The sequence below is a fragment of the Brienomyrus brachyistius genome, chromosome 7 (genome assembly GCF_023856365.1).
Source record: "Brienomyrus brachyistius isolate T26 chromosome 7, BBRACH_0.4, whole genome shotgun sequence".
Lineage (NCBI taxonomy): Eukaryota > Metazoa > Chordata > Actinopteri > Osteoglossiformes > Mormyridae > Brienomyrus > Brienomyrus brachyistius.
The window spans coordinates 26590448-26608641 of record NC_064539.1 but is presented as its reverse complement, the minus strand read 5'-3'; the positions used below and the strand labels follow the sequence as shown (position 1 = coordinate 26608641).

Below are 18194 nucleotides of genomic sequence, written 5' to 3'. Positions count from 1 at the left end.
TTAATTTCCAGTCCTAGCCAATGTGGCGCAGAAGTTTAGGAAAGTTTAGAGCAGAGTGACAAGCATGCTCATTCAGTTCACCTGTGCAGTTCACCCTCAGTAGTGTCCCCCTCACATTTCATAATTATTCGTTTGGACCCCCCCCCCCCCCCCACATTTAACATAAAATATTAGTTTTATGCCAGTGTGTCCCGCCCACATTCAAAATGCTTCTGACGCCCCTGATTTGGATATTTTTATTTCAAGTAAATGCACACATCACTGGCACCCTGCACAAATGCTGTGATTTATGTTTTTTCGTCTTCAGTGCGTTTTCCCCGTTTGTGGAGACAAAACAGCTACCTTGTTCCCTCCACTTACTTTGCTAAACCTGCTTTAACTCCTGTCTAATGTCAAGGGATAACTATGTTTTACTTTCTTTGTGCTATATATGTCACTACTGCCATGTACAAAGAAGATTAGATCTGTCATCAGATGATCTCTGTTTTACATATGTGACAGTCATCCAATCAGTACTTCGGAAAAAGGCAATGCACTTCCTAGAAGGTCATCTTCAAAGGTTTGAAGTTATATATCTCACACACCACACCATCTGACACCCCACATGTTTCACGTTCATAGGCCATGCAGAGTTTTCATTCGGCCTCTATGAATTTACAGTTTAAATGAGCAGTATTTAGAAAAAAAGCTTGTGTTAGGTACACTCAAAGTTCTTCCAGAGTGATACTGAATTGTTTAACAGCAATAATTACCAGAGAGTAGCAGTAGCAGACAACAACGGAGAGTTCGGAAATAAATTATTAAAAACCAGAATTCAAAATTAATCCCAAAACTACTATTGATAATAATAACTTTTGGCTGCCTTCCCGACATCCAGTACTGGTGACTACATTAAATCATGACATTTATGGTGTGATTTGGTGGCACCCAGCCAGAAGTTATATCCTCCAGCTGCTGCTAATCTGGAGGCTAGAGTTTTATATATAATGTATGTGTTTCACATTATGATGAGGTGCTTTACATAAAGGAGTGTGTCAGACACTTCATGGGGGTTGCTTAACATGCAGATGACGTTCTGAGTTGGGAATTGTTCTATATATCTATATTTAATGATGGATCTTAGAGTTTGGGAATTGAATTCAAAATGTTGGAAAGCTTAAATTTGGGTAAAGTACACATAGCTTAGTTATGGTGTTTTTTAATGTGACTTTTAATAAATGCCCCCCCTCCATTATAGAATACTATTTCTCAGTTACTGTCCAAAGTTCTGAAACAGTCAGTCAGTTGTGAAATACTGTATCTTTGCAGTGAAATAGAGACAGAATTTCTAAAAAAAAATTAACAAATGTTTAGGGGTAGTGGATCTGTCCATACTGAGCCCCCTAATCCCAATACTCTTTTAAGAAACGCAGTTTTCCAGATCAGAGTACGGAGCAATCAAACTAGTCAAACCACATCTATGAGTCAAACGAACTGAACTTTGGGGGTCAAACGGGTTCAGGTACAGTATGGATGAGTAGTGTGAGAATTTCCTACTTCCTAGAACAAAAGTGCAGAGAATAGCTTAAATAATAAAATAATATAAGAAGCTATATGTGAGAAGCAACATACTGTATCTATTTGCTTTGTCTTTATTGCCTTAATTGTAGTTCACCATTGATATATGTCGTTCCTGAGATGCTGATTGATAGTTTCACTCAAAATAAGGTCGCATAGCTTGGTGATAAGGTTGACATCATACACAATACATTGTATACCACAATGAGACCATTAATTAAAAGATAAGCAATATCTTTTCACATTTACAATGTCATAAAAAATGCTGAGGTCAAGCGATATGGGATCTAACACATAAATTACGAGATTTTAATAAAAGTAAATTCTCATATTTAAAACACAATAAAACACAACAGAAAAGTCATTATTCTAAATTATGTCCCTAGGCCATTTATTACACATAACACATATTTTTATTCTTTCCAGTTTCCTGTACAATATAAAAACAAGCATTTTATTTAAAGAATGAAATGAGGAACTGGGGGAGAAGCAAATTATACTAGTTTATCATTTAAGCCCATTACACATATATCTTACGTGCACATATGTCCACTCAGTAAAAACATAATACACTATCCTTGTTGGTAATATGTCTTAACAGAGATCCAATCTTGTGGTTTTTTTTTTGCTTTAGCTGTAGAAAGATTATTTTTATTTTGTGTTGAATTCCATAGGTCATTCAGGCTGATTTAAATTTCATCTTATCAGTTATAATAGCCATGAATTTAAATCGAGTACTCTGCAGTATTTCTCAGTTACTGTCCAAAGTGCTGAAACAGTCGGTCAGTTGTGAAATACTGTATCTGTGCACTGAAATAGAGATTGAATTTCTGAAGAGTTTGGGAAATGTAGTTCTTAATTATGGGTCTCCCTGTGCAGTTCTACACCTCGCATTTGCTCGGGCTATCTTGCTCTGTAGACACAGAGGCCTGCTAGTGTGTCATTCACACAAACATTCCAAGCAACAGACCCTTACTCGAATATAATGGTGATGTGGATCATTTACTCAGGTGACTCTCGTGTAAAATGTCACCTTTCCTAGGCACTTATTTTATACTAAGTCTCGTTGAGCAAATGATGGTTCTGCTTAGCATACAGCTCTGGATCTGTTAGCATAAGCTAAAAGATCCTCTTCCCTCAGCATGCTCATACTTGTAGGTACAGACATGTCGGAAACTATGCATTTTCAGTAAAAGACAAAGCCTTACCCTGTGCAATCCCGAGAACTTAAGCTGATGTGAAAATACGCAGTTCAAATAAAGGAGCGGCTTTAAAAGAATATGGTGATTTAAGAGTTTTGTAACAGAAATTCTGCTTTATTTTTTCAGTCGGAATATGCAAAATGCACTAGTAATTTCCGAAACACATGCTCAGATTTTTGATGTGGTCCAGTGTAATTTCCACCAGTATCAGAGATCTAAAAATCTGAAGGCAGGATCAGAAGCAATGTAATGAAAAACAAGGGAAGAGAGTATGGAAGAGAATAGGGGAGCAAAGTGAGAGAAGTGCTGGGGCTGTCCTATAACAAAATCATCTGCGTAAGAATAAAGTACATCAAAGGCAGCAATAATCTACATAATACTGACTGTTACACATTTTACATGCACATTTTCAGATCTCTTTCACAATTAAAGACGTTAACTGTCCATCCATATGCTTGGAGAATTTGTATGAAAGGAGAAGTACTTGACATTGTCCACAATATCTGTTTCACACAGACAAAGCGTTTGCAAACATCTCACAATATTACCAAAACGAGCAAGTCTCAGAACGTATATTTAGAAACATCATTGATTTTAACTACAATTTATCGTGGCTTTAATATGCTGTCCTCGAATCACCTCACATCTAAATGGAAACGATGCTGCTTGTTCAAGATGGTCTAATTTTCCTCCTACTTAAGCATTGTAAAGGTCGAATGAGGTCTGTGATGAAACCTAAATTCAATTCCTGTAAGGTACCAAACACAAACTGATTGATAATCAGACTGTATTGTAATAAATGATAGCTCTAGTTTCAGTATTACCCATTTTATATGTTAATAGCTTTTACAACGTTTTAGGCATGAGGGAAGAGATCCTAAATCTTTCCTAAACTTAAATTTCAGATGGTGCATATCCTTGCAATATAATTTAAAAGGATACACAAAGAAAGTACTCACATTACTGAACAAAACACGTACACAAACATTGTAAAGTACATAGTATATCCCTGAGGTGCTTTTGAGAATATCATTATCAGTGACCTGGAGATAGTTATAATACCCTTGCTAATATGGTTTTACATATAATGGCTTAAGCAAATAGAAACACAACAAAATACGTGTAGTATTGTGGTACAGTATCCTCAGATGGCCCCAGGGCTAGATATGTAAGGACATTACCTGGGCATGCTGCATTGAAATTCTGTGTGGAAGCAGAGGAACTTCACAATCTACTCATTTAAGGTGCTGTGCGTAACCAAAAAAAAAAAATAAAAATCACAGATAATTTGTTGAGCCCATCTTCGAAGGATACATGCTGAAACAAGAGTACTGCAGCTGCATGGGGTGCAGTATCCAAATAATTTGGCACTTGCCCGTCGTTTTATTTTCTGTTACATAATAGCTTCAAAATTTGTTTTGTGAGGAGTTTTACAGAGACACCGGCGAAGAGCTGAGACACAGGCTGATTGTCATAGGTAATTCGCACATTCCCCCGGCGAAGAATAATCACTACAGTGCGCACTTATTCCTCATATACTGTGTAACATGGTAACAGGCAACCACAAAAGCTCCCCACCCCCCCCAGGGAACAATTGGACAAAGCTAACTCTCACCGCTGTATCAGGCTATGCATACATCACAGCAGGCCATTACAATCAACTACTGCGATAGTGAGAGAAACAGGGAGAGGCACAGAGAAAGGCAGGAAGCAAGGAATAAATGCATTTCATTACTAATTAAAAGATGGTTAGTTAGGATTACACACAACGGGCAATTTTACGATGCCAGAATAATGAGAACAAATAAATGTTGCTATAGAAGTTATAAAGGTTGCACATTGTAGCAAGTGGGAGAAACCATTGAAATGCAAGTCTCATTAATATAGAGAACTTTAACAAAGAATTGAGTAAACCTGCACACTTTGTCATTCCGCACTAACATTTCATTAACTCATGTATTGTATTTCCCACTATTACGGTCACAAATTAACTTGTGTAAAAGAATATGTTTTTCTTTCTCCGCCATCTCATTATTTTTCTAATAAACCTGTATCTTAAATGAGTCCTGAGCTCAGACAAGGCAGTAATTAAATCCCTAAAAGTGTATGAAACAGAGCAGGTTGTGTCATAAGGATTATCCTCACATCCTCACCCAGCACAGCATGGCGGACAGGGAGTGACAGTACTTTCCTACTCGCCACCATAAGCACTTATTGGTCCATGGAGAAGGATGAAATGTTCCCATCACACTCTTTTGCACACATCACACTCTCTCGCACACGGACGCACACATAGGATTTATTCATATGTGGCCAGCTTCTGAATGTATGTATGAATGCAATCAGTGACAGGTATCATACGTTCATTTATTTCTAAAAGGCACTGTGGAGTCTGTGTTATTGATGATTTATATTTGTGTTGGTTATTCATATAAATTAGCATCTGTGTACCCCGCGACCCAGTAGGATAAGCGGTTTGGAAAATGGATGGATAGCATCTGTGTATGTGGGTGTCCATGTATCTGTGTGACTGTTTGTTTGTATGTGTGTCTGTGTTATTGCATGTATGTTCTGTTGCAATCACTTTCATGGACGCCCATCAACCCATCTGCATTCCTGCACGTTCAGTTCTCAGTCAGCATGTTGGAACTTGCAGTATGTATGAAATGTAGAAAGCTGTAGCAGCTGAACTGTTCTTAGCATATTCACATGCCCCCCCCCACTCCCCCTCCCCATCACTGGGTGTTCCCATTAACATGTTCATCTCAGCTGTCCATCATGGCAGATACACTCTCTGCCTGACATGAGCCCTGAGCTCTGAGGTCTCCTCTGGTAGTCCCTCCTTCATTTTACATCAGGGTGAGCAGATGCTTTGAGGGTGACAGCCGAGTATCATTGTCACTGTGAAAGACAGAGTCACAGTCTTTCTGAGAGCTCTGTGTGTGTGTGTGTGTGTGTGTGTGTGTGGGTGTGTAACGCCTGTATATCATCACGTTGCTTAGTCTGGGTAAGGTTGATCTGTGGCTGAGATAAACTGATCAGGTAAAAAAATGACCAATTTCATAAATAAACCTAAATGAACAAACAACAAGATTCTGACAAAATCAAGCGCATGGAAAGTCTGAGAAAAGCTAATACCTGTACAGATCAGTGTCGTGTGATAAATTATGTTAATATGTTGAATTTGTTAATATTTTGAAAACTAACTGGCCAAGGAGTTTTCGCTTCCATTATACCCTTGCCCTTTTTATATTAAAGCATAAAAAATGTGAGGAAAAATTCTGTTCTACCGTATGAATGTCAAATGTCTTAGAATGGCTGCTGTCACCCCCCCCCCCCCCCCCCCCAGACAATACATTAAAGCGTAACATCAGTATACATTACCAACAATGGCGCTACACTTTGGTGTCTCGCGTTTTTCATATTACTGAACCGTTGTAAAACCTGATAGGTGTAAACTGAATGTCTCTTTTTGTCAGTCCACATTTGTTAGGTAAAATTCTTGACAAGCAATTTAGAAATATGACTATCCAGGGCTACGTTTCTTATAATGGTATATATGGAGAAGTAAAAAAAAATTACAGCATTCGTTTTGGCTACTTTAAATTGTATTTTTGAAATGTAATCAGCCCACCTATTGTTACAGCTGTCAGTACTGTAAGATTTAATGATGTTTAACAAAGCACGTCTTCGAAATGCGACACGTGTTTTTTGTATCTTTCTTTGTTTTTTACAAGTTTTAAATGATAGTACAATCACCCCGACTTTAATGAAGGCGTGTTGTCTTGCAAAGATGCGCGCTCTTTCAACGCGCCCGCTCACTGAGCAGCATCGCGACTAAAATGGGAAAGCGAAGCCCTTTCAGCCCAGAGAACAAGTTCATTTTTTCGGCAAGAACATAGAAACAAATTTACAGACAGACAGACAGACAGACAGACAGACAGACAGACAGACAGACAGACAGACAGATAGATAGATAGATAGATAGATAGATAGATAGATAGATAGATAGATAGATAGATAGATAGATAGATAGATAGATAGATAGAAAAAGAACAGAAATCCCAATTGCAAATGAAACCCCGATCTCCGCTGCATGGTCACTATGTATCCGCGCCGTGCAATACAGGGCATTTCAGCACCGGAGCTGTCAGACAGCTACTGTATTGTAAAGCTCTACCCACCGAAATACTTATATAACGCAACGTTCCTCCAGTGGCCAAATACACCAGTATATCCAAATATTACGGTGTATATTGCGCTCGGATTCGTTACAAATGCAGTAAAGGAGAATATGGTTATGAAAGACGCCTACATGATAGACACGAGAATCTACCTATGTATTATTTTCATATTAATATTTACCGTCTCATTATTGTAGACATGTAAAACAATGGCGTGTACATTTCATATAAAATAAATATTTGTTATCGTCAATGGTTATAACTGCTACACGAGTAAACTGTTAAGTTATACTTCTTTATCAAAAATAATTCATAATAGTTAAAAAATATATATAGTAGTAGTAGTTATAATAGTCGTTTTCGCCATTATTGTAATAATAAACAATCATAATTCTCGATAGTAAGGACGATGGTGGCAATAGCTTTAAAATCTTTTGCCGTTATTGTGCTGATAACAGACGTAGTCACACAAAGAACTACACAGATGTTTTATTTTTTCCCTTTATTTATAGTCCCGTTCAGTGGTGGAATGTACCATTTTGTGCTTGATAAAGAAAGGGGGAGAAAAAGTGAACCATACTGCAAGAAACTAAAATTCCAATTTTATCTTTCTGCGAACCACCCTACACTGCTTAGATCTCTTGGAGTCGACCCCGTCTGTTTAAACCGAAAGGACACCCTTATCGACTCCTCAATGCAAAAAATAAAAGGGTAGCTAGAATCGGGGACGAGGGGAACGGAGGTGTAAATAGAAGGCAAACACTTTCATTCTCTTTCTCTCTTTGTTAAATGAATGGATTCATTATTGAGTGTAATATATATGTGTATATGTCTGAACACGCCTCAGTAGGGACCAGCAGGCGCGCGCAGCTTTGATGTGTCTTCTTTTCGACTATCACCTGCAATTATATATATGTAAATATTTGCATTAAAAAAAAAACTACAACAGGACCTTCTACTCTTACACGCCGAGATTCATTACAATTACAACTAAGCCTCTGCTACGGTTATTAGCAGCGTCGGTACTAACTCGTTCCCACTGAGAAGATGGCAACTTTAACGAACGGGCAGGTGGACGGCGGCACGGGACACGGCGGCGCCGCGAGTACCAACGGGCTCGTGAACGGATTAAGCCACGGCCACGGTCCCGCGAGCTGCGCCACCATCCCCATGAAGGACCACGACGCCATAAAGCTCTTCATCGGGCAAATACCACGTAACCTGGACGAGAAGGACCTGCGACCGCTCTTCGAGGAATTCGGCAAAATCTACGAGCTCACCGTGCTGAAGGACCGCTTCACTGGCATGCACAAAGGTAGGCTACGGCCATAAGCCTGGCGACGCGCTTCTCTTTCTGTCTCCGACTGCCCACCGCTACGTTGGCATGGCTGCCCTCCCAGTTCTCTCATTCATATACATTAGAATAAAGAAGTCGTTATTAGAATAATTAGTGCTAACGTACGCGTATTATTTCTGTTTTCCATTCTCAGTAGTCAAAATGGCATGAGTCATTTGTGACTTTGTAACCCGCTGGGTGGAGAGATGAGTGCTGAAACGCCTTGTAACGTCGCGCGTCAAAGCCCTGGCACATACATACACACTCACACACACACACACACGCACACACACATACAAACAAACAATGTATATATAATTTGTTTGTTTATTTATTTATTTTAAAAGAATAATTAAGCAGCCCTTCGGTATTTTGTGTCTCAGACGTATATCACGAAACATGTCTTGGCAATAACTTCACTGTCGATGTGCGGTGAAGCTTTACTTATAAAAGTTTAGAGAATTTCTGCTGGAGAGCGACGGGTTATTTCTAGTTAAACCCTTTGAATTGAGCGAAGTCTGGGAGATGATATGGTATGGTACGAATACTGTTTGCATGCTGGGCTTGTGTGAGATACAGTGTGTGTAGTGCGTAAGGAGGTAGCCCCATGCGTTATTGCAAGTTGGATAAACCCAGACCCATACGTTTCAGTTTGTTTGGATTATGCCAATAAAGGAACTGAATTTAATCATGTATATCTGAATAATGCGCAATTGCAAAATTATATGTTAAAAAGTTTTGATCACTGTTTTTCCGCTGAAAATTATTCAGCACAGTTATCGGGAGAGTGATTATGATGTTAAAGACGCGTCTTTGCTCCGACTCTATTTGAAACCTTTCTGGACTGGAGTCCTTTTGACGATGCATCTTTGGCCAAAAAAAGACCGAGCTTTCATTTACGACCAGCAAGCAGACTTTAGCGAGTCGCTGGGTTTAGAAACATTACTATATATAATGGTTTTACAGTCAAAGGAGGAGAAGGGTTCGTTGTACGGAAGGGTGATATGTTTATTTTATTTTACGATAATATAATACTTAAGTAAACAAGTGTAGTTTTCTGCAGTAAATATACTGTTCTTGTAATCCATTCATCAATAAAAAAAAATAGTGTAAAGAATAGTTTTAAATCTCCGACACACGTATTTTAATTCTTTTTACGACTGTTATCTGTTTTATCAGTGTCTAATTGAGGTTATGCATCGAGGTCATTGGAATGTCAGTATAAAAGCCACACGAAGCCAAGACTGGCTGTTCCCAACCATGCTGCAAACAAAGTGACATTAAATCTGCACTTGAAAGCCACAATAATAAATAAATAAAGCACTAGGTAGTGCAGATGTTATCTTTTATTAATAGATGAGATGATGTAGTGAATCCCTGTCCAGTAATCACTTTTAAAAATAATTTTAAAAATGAGTTGTCGTGCTAGCTGATTGCAAGGATTGGTTCCTTCCTTGAATATGTGCTCCACAGGTGCATTCTTTAGTACCCCTCCAGTTGCCAGAGTAATATTTTAGCACAAAAAGAGGCTCAACTCATGAAATTCAGGCATCCCTGTGTGTCTCTGTGGCACAGGACAGGCGTGGCTCCCGCCGCTCTTCACAGGACGTGTGCTCATTCACACACATTCTTACTGGTATTCTTCCAAGGCTGATACAGGACAGGCGGGCTGGGGGCCTTCCATCATGCTCTCCCTGCCCCCACCCAATGGTACTTGTCGATCCACCGGGGCTTAGTTGGGCTTTGCAGATGAAGTACACTGCTGGGCAATTAAAAGGCGCAGTAAAACATCATATTCAATTGGATTATAACCTCAGCTCAAGCCAAGCGATTTATCAGTTTGGAAAAAAAAAATTGAATGTCATCTACCTACTTTAATATAAATAGATTTCCTACCCGGGGTGTAAAAGCCCTCCCTATTTTTTTTGTTCTCTCTGAAGCAATGTCCATTTGCTTGAGTCTTTTGGGCAGCTGCAGATGCAACTTTTTAATAAAATCTCAAAAGTACAAAACAATTTTGAAGTTTTAAAGAAAATGATTAAGAAGTGTATCCTTTTGAACTAATAACATAAGTGAATAATAACAACAGTAATAATAATGTACGGTGCAATTTTTACGAGATTTAATGATTTAAGTGCACCTAATAATTGTAACTTTTATAGGAATGTACTTAATAACTAAACTGTATGATAATGATGAAAAGTGTAAATATTGATGAACTGTAATGAGATGCATTCCTTTCAGCCATGTAACCCATCTCTGTGGGTTTTGTTTTATTACATAATCCCATATCATCTTATATATGTGGATTCACATGATTTAATTATGCAGAATGATATGATCCAGAAGGATGCACACAATGTGACATACAGTGTAGCAATATTCAGTTTTAAAATCACATCCTTATGAAAAAAACTGTATATTTTGCTAGAACTGAGCCATCTTTGATTTTTTATTTTTTTTTGTCTTTAATCATGTTTGTCATAGTACAATGTTCATTCTAGTTCAATGACATTGTTAAATTGGACAGCCTCTTTTTCTGGAAGGTTAAATCCAATGAGAGATGCAATAAAAGTGGGGGGGGGGGGCAGAGATAAAGGTGAAGAAGGGGCTGATATGTTCCACTATGATTTTATTTTTCTCCCCACCGTAACTTGGCTGTTGTAATAGAGGCCATTTGTAATAATCACCCCATGCTATGGACTGTGGGCATATAAGACTGCCTTTTTTTAATCGCTATTTCATTGTGAAAAAAAATGGCAGTATAAAGATGCATGAGTTAAGGCTCATTCTTCAGAGAACCTGTTTACTTTTGCTGTTCATCCTATGATAATTATTATTATTGTTGTTGTTATGGGACTTCGGATCTAAGGGTTAGTTTTTTTTTTGCATTTTCGTGAATGATGCATTCTTGAGCACACATAGTCAGTATGTGTCCAAGCAGACGTGATTGAGTTGTTTGCAGAATCCCTTTTGTCTGCCTTGTTGCACGCAAGTGACATTGATTGACCTGCCCCTGGTCGTCTCTCCACATTATTATCTCTCACTTGGTCAGCATGTACACTATCATGTTGAGCATATTGCCCCTGCTAACAGTGTTCTGTCCAGGCCAGTGCCCCCACCTATATCCACGCTGTCAGAAGGGAACTTTTGATACTTATTCACCTTTCCCACATTTTTTTTTTTTTTGAAAAATACATGGGGAATATAGGAATATTGAATTCCCTGATATATTTATGAATGCACCATTGTGAATGTGGAAGTGTGACCTCCTTCAAATAGTGCTTCAGAGAAAAGAACCATATTGAATTTTTTAGGGCATTTTCGAAACGTTAAGGCTGATTGTTGGGCATTCCCTCGACTCATCCCCAGCTGGTGCAGTTTTATTTTTGATAAGATGCTCTGCGAAAAAGGAACAGAAAGGAGCCTGCTTGTGTTTTTCTGCCGGTGCCTGTTTATGCAGCGCGCGTTCACTCGATGCGATTTCACCGCCGTTGCATCATCTTCACAGTTTTTCGCATGATCAGAATCTGCGTCGCTTCTCCCTCTCCCTCTCTCTCCCACACAAATTTTCAGTCAGTGCCTTTGCTCATCCTTGAATGCACATTCAGAAGGAATGTCATTTTTGCTGGTGTTATTCAGTTTTTAGCTATTTGTGTACGAAAGAAGCAGTAAAGTGACCCTGAGTGATGTACCGCACAAACTTCACAAATGAAGTAATGGGGGGAGGCTACTTTCCCTTCCTTTTTCTGCAAATATGCAGCTATACATCTGAAATTGAAAATGAAAATTCTCTGCTAAGTAGATAAATGTAAAGCACAGCAATACTGAGAGTTTCTTATTCCTCTCCTACCTTATTTATGTTCTAACTGAATTTTTTAACAAATAAAATATTTGAATAATACATGTATTACATAGTTAAATGAATAACAAACAATAATGTTTACTAAAAAAGGATAATGAATCCTGTACACAATTGCTGTGTATTTATGCGAGTTTATTTTGTAGTGAAAGGTAAAAATTAGTGTTTCAGTTACTTGGAATAGTACAAAAAAAATTGAACTGAATGCATGAAAAGTCCGGTAAATACTACCAATACTGTCTGTTTATATCGAGGGCAGGCATCCCAGGTACTAGACACCAGCAAACAGCTTGGAGTTAGGTGTGATTTTGTACATGCGGAGGAGCAGCAGGAAAAGCGAGAAGAAATGCAAGGATTTGCCGAGTGACCGTAAATTTCAGCTCATAGCAGCACATCGGAATATGTGCTGTCTCACCTGCCATCTTCTCCTGGCTACGTGAATGTGCATGTACTACCGTGTTAATGGAAAATGCGAAAAGCAAAAAGATACGGCCCCATCATTCTCGATCGACAGAACTAATTCCACATGGGCAATTTAAAGGTTTGAACACTGATTTAAAGTTTCCTGTCTCTAGCAGAAAAAAATACAGTTTTTCTAAAAAGGCTAGTTCAGTTTTCCTAAACAGTCATCATTAAATTTATAACTTCTCAAAAATGTCTTTATACAGCATATGTTTCGAAGTTTGGTTATCTATATTTTCTGTATACTTGTTTTTTCCATTTATATTGTTATTTTATTTTATGCATATTATCTTATATTATGGGAGGAGCAATATAAGAGTAAATATTGTGGCAACATAAACATGAATATTATCACAATAAGACACGTCCATATTATTCTGCAGCCTTTTAAAACATTGCCTCATGTTACCTTCCTAATTTGGGGTGGCCTTGTCGTTTGAACATCCTGAATAAAAATCTGAATCAATAATATGCATTCATGTGGCCGATCCTGTGACACCTGTGCCGCTTAGGGAATAAAGCACCATACAGTATTTACCTGGAGAATATGAACAAAGTTCAGTAACTATTGATCTTTATTGCATAAAAATTTAGATGCATTGTGTGTTTGGGCGAAAATTTTCTTGGTTTGGAGAACATAGCTAATTAAGTCCCAAACTGGTAGCCGTAACGTTGCTCTGCTTTTGGAATTGCCAGTGAGACCTTTCAGTCACAGGTCAAGCAGCAACCAATAGAAGCCTTCCTGATTATGTAATATTTAGTAATCCGTTTTGTTGTTAGGCTCAGATTGTTAAATTACTGTACAATGGTGCCTCATACTTCGAATTTGATTTAATTCAGGAGGCTGTTCGAACTCGGAATTGTTTTTTTTTTTTGTCAATTTTCCCCATTAGAAACATGAATTATAAGTGAATTATTCCGTTCCCAGACTCTAAACAATACCCATTTAGATAAACTTCAATAAACCACAAATAAAAAATAAAAACATGAAAACAATGAATAAAATACATAAATTGCCACAATATTTTTGGATTGGAGGTCACGGTTAATACATAGGGGTTTTATATATACATATATATATATATATATATATATATATATATATATATATATATATATATATATATATATATATATATATATATATATATATATATATATATATATATATATATATATAGTGTATTTTCCAAACACACTAAAAATAAAGTGAAAAAAGGACTGAAACCACACAAGCGTAATGCAAGAGATGCTTTCACAATGAGAGCAAAAGATGACCCGGGCGCACATCAGAATTGCTGCGCAGTTTGAATGTAGAAGCATTGTTCAAACTCTGGAGTGAATTTCTCTCAAACTTGCCTTTCAAACTCTGCAACGTTCAAAGTTCGAGTCATTTGAAGTATGAGACACTACTGTATACCCGATACAAAAATATTGACAGTTCAGGTTAACGATGTCTGACTTGCCTACAGATCATACTTATGAACGGATCACAAGTCTATTATATAAAGAATTTGGGTTAAATACAATAGTTTGTAATAACAAACTCATGTGATGATCGTGAAAACATTGTGCAGCTCGAGGTGCAGTACAGTACCGCATATATCACTTTTATTTTACTGTAAAACTTTTATTGTCATGTTCTGTATCTTTATTTTTCCAACTTGCCTACAGATTTAACTAAAAGACAGATATGGATCTTGTTCATATCCTGGGGACTGCCTGTACACTAAAATACCTCAGACGATGACATTCACAGCCTCCTACAATATCATAGAACAGTTTGCACAACACACAGCGAGGATGTTAAGCTGCGCACTGATTAGACAATGTGTGTCTTAAGACATACTTGCAGGATTCCTTTTACAAAAGCTTTTATTGCCGAAGGCTTACAGTGCCTGAATTACGTTGTTTTCAAAGTTGCCCTGGAATGTATTTTAATACAAGCTGAGAAATAAAACACTTGATTTTAGATACCGAATAGAAAATTCCCTTGGGCATGTTTAAAATCGTTTCCCTGAAAGTGTGTATGCTTCACTTAAGAGGTGATAAGAGCACTGAAGTGTTTTTACATATTTCAAATAGAAAAATTGACGAAGTTATGTTTCAGAATGATTTAAATTCCGAGATTTATTGTAATGTCATGGTTTAGAAGTATAAAAGGTGAATGAAGTCCTTCAGTGGGATGGAGTTCTGGATCGTAGACTTTTTTTTTCTTTTTCGTTGTTTTGTCTTCACCCTAAACACATATGTGCATGCAAGCTTAGGGGTGGGTGATATGGCCGAAATGGTGTATCGTATTTTTGGCTACAATCACGATCTACAATATATGGAATGTATGCAGTAATGCAATAGTCCTGTATCTGAATATGAAAATATCTTTGTCTTAGTTAAGGTTGGTTATGTTGTCACTTCTTGTATGAACTGTATTTTTGCAGACTACGGTAGGTCCACATTGGATTTCACAGATACAAACCATTTGCACACAGTCATAGTGGCTAACAAAAGAGCAGTATTTTTAGGAGGCCAGTGGTATATAGTTTGTTTTTTTACCGAATTAGCTACCTAGTTAAAAAAGATCAATTACGTTTTTTCACATAGGTCTGTTTTGTTGTAGTGCACTTTACTGGGCATTCATTGGAAGCTCATCTTACCCACACTTGCCTAGTTGACTTTTCCACAGCGTCTATGTTTCTAATGGGTTTTGCCGTATCTTTTTACTGGTCATCTATTGCACATGACCACTTTGTATCGTCTCTGTCCTGTTTACTGTACATAGGTAGTTAGAACTACTTCGTTTCTATTCATAAAAATTCAGGTAGATGAATTATTTATGTGAAATTTCTGTTTTATATATTTTTTTTTAATCTTTATAATGCACCATGGGGGACCTGTGTGGAACGACATTTCAGCGCACTGTATACTGTGTATATTGTTGTATTGACAATAAACCAATCTTGGATCTTGAAAAGTGTCTACTAAATAGGCCTAAATGTGAATGTAGTCCTATATCACAATTCTTACAGTATCCATACAATGTGCATGTCTACCACCACTACCCTGTCTTTCTGTTGACGGTATGCTAGATTCCCAACACCGTTCTTCCCTTTCATTTGCTAACCAACCAGTGGGCGGGGGAGCCTCACATGTGTCGAAAGGGAGGGTTTATCACCTGCGGCCCGTGTATCATTTAGAGGTCTACTGAGTGCTTGGTCTGGACCGTGGGTCTAGAGAGATGCACTGTTACCTGAGTCACGATGAGTACACATATGCACATGTCCACATACAGTATATACGTCATCTGTCGGAATGAATCAGCCCGTAATATCACCTCCCGTCGTTCATTTCAAAATCGTGCTTGAAGTTTCTCTTCTTTATTCCTATGTGACATTCTTCGCTACGTGATCGCTGTTTTTGACACGCGAGTAGAGTTTTCCTTGTAAGCAGGTAACCTGCTGCCTGTAGCTCACTTTTAGAGTTTGCTGCTCCTCTTGTCTCTGTCAGGTCTGATGGGGAATAAACCTTGCATTGAATGTACTGCACTGGAATTTAACCTTTAGCCTCATGACAGTTCAGTCCATTGTTCCTCCTCCCTATAGTGAAGCCCCAAAGGGGTTGTCACGGCAAATACCATTAAAACTGCCTTTACACTGCAGTGATAAATTGCTGGTTCTCCGTGCTGCATTGTTGTTGTATGAGGTATTCCAGGGCTGCTTTTAATATCAGCAGTATTATGACTGGTTTTGGTATTGCTTTATTGGCCTATAATTATTCAAATATTCCGTTACTCCCTCGTTCCTAATAAAATACTGCAAATCTTTATGACAAATTGACCAGTTGAATTTTTGGAACAATTTGATTTGGGGGGGAGGGTTTAATATGGCAAAATTAAAAAAAAAAAACATGTTGTATACAAACCAACCAAACTGGAATATATGAAGTAATGACAATTTAATCATTTAATCACTTTACCAAGCAATCCTGTTCTTACAAGAAGCACTACTTGCAGCATTATGATAATAAATTTAAGGTATGTAAAATACTGTAAATATAAAAGGAACTCTCTGCTTATAGCAAAAGCGTTGTAACTTTTTTTTTATACTAATGTTTAAAAAATTTTGAGTGCATGAATATCTATCACTGTATCAATATCAGTGCACTTCTGAACTCGGTTTATACAAATCAATAATAATAATAAAATAAGTAAATAAAATTGGCAGTGTTGCCACCTGTTGTATGAAGGGCTTCTTTGCAAAGTTTGCAAATTACAGTACGTTTGTCCATGTCAAATCTTTTAAATCCAAACCATTTCCACACAATTGAAATAGGCCCCTTTTTTGAACCAATTCATCAACTGTTGATTCGACAGCGTGTTTTGCAACAATTGCAAAAAAATTTTTTATATTTATTAAGTTAGATAACTGTCTACAAAAGGTCATTTAAGTTTTTATTTCAGGCTCTAGTCACTAACTTCAGAGCCACTGAGACAGATAAGCGACAAAGAAGTGAGACATATAGGCAGTGCTGAGATGTTATACCGGATAAAATTGCATTGTTTCACATGCGTCTGTTCTGTTGTAATACTGTCACAGCCGGGGGTATACCCCACAATATTTAATTTGGCTTCATTCATCCCCCTAATAAATTAAATTGTACCCCCCCCCCCCCCCCGCCCAATTTAAAACTCTCCTACATCACTGGTTGGGGCCTCCAAACACGCAGGCATTGCGTGAAAGGCCCCTGGCAGTTTGTTCTGTCAATATATTAATGCTGATTTTTGGAGGCAAAATCTTTCTTAAAGAAGAATTCACTGCTACTTAAGGACTGCGAACACTTGCACTCACGTGCTGCAGGTAAACACATAAAGTAGCGGTTCTGGCATGCAATTTATGAAACCTGGAATGGCAGGGGAAGACTCATCAATATTCAAAGGAAGCTTTAGGGTAATTGTTCATGGCACAGCGCTTTTGGGAAACTCGTCCTGTCTTGCGCCGCAGAATGCTCTCTTTAATGGTTAAGATAATCATTAGGTAAGGATGCTTTTTTGTAGTTTTTCCGTGACACAGTAGCAATGATAAAAAAATCTCATCAAGTAAAATGTAAGGTTAGCCTGAATTTAGGTAATCAAAATAATAGAACAATAAGTTAATCTAATTGAATCATTATAGAAGTAAAAAAATTCTGGCGCATGAAATTGTTTCCTCAATAATTGTAATCGAATGGAATTGCCTTGGGGCCAATGATTTATCTCTCCTACCTGTGTTTTGGACGCAAACATCTGCTAAATATGAATAAATGTAAATGTGCTGTATCACAATCCTCACAATAAAATGCATACTTTGGATACAATTGCAACTGGTCACAATAGATAATATCATCTTATCCCCCAACACTCAGATAATACTCAGATAATAACATTTTGGGTTATAGCTGAGTCAAATGGACATTTTTTTTAGATGACGTGGCGCTGCAGTTAGGTCACATATGCAATATTCTTTTTTGCGCTTCATTCAATATATAGGTGATGATAAAATGTTTCTTTGATGACCAGCTGCAGGGGACTGGCTTGGTTCAGGATGGCAAGTTAGCCG

At 37.7% G+C, this 18194-nt stretch overlaps 1 protein-coding gene across 9 annotated transcripts in view; it reads left to right on the top strand.

Annotated features, from left to right (window-relative positions):
* Positions 1-7604: 7604 nt before the first annotated feature.
* The window catches only part of celf4 (CUGBP, Elav-like family member 4), a 73935-nt gene continuing 63345 nt past the window's right edge, over positions 7605-18194 (top strand). For all 9 annotated transcript variants that reach the window (XM_049018638.1, XM_049018636.1, XM_049018630.1 and 6 more), the window contains exon 1: positions 7605-8258. In XM_049018638.1, the coding sequence (XP_048874595.1) occupies positions 7991-8258 (268 nt within the window). In that variant the 5' untranslated portion in view covers positions 7605-7990. The remainder of the gene's footprint in view (positions 8259-18194) is intronic.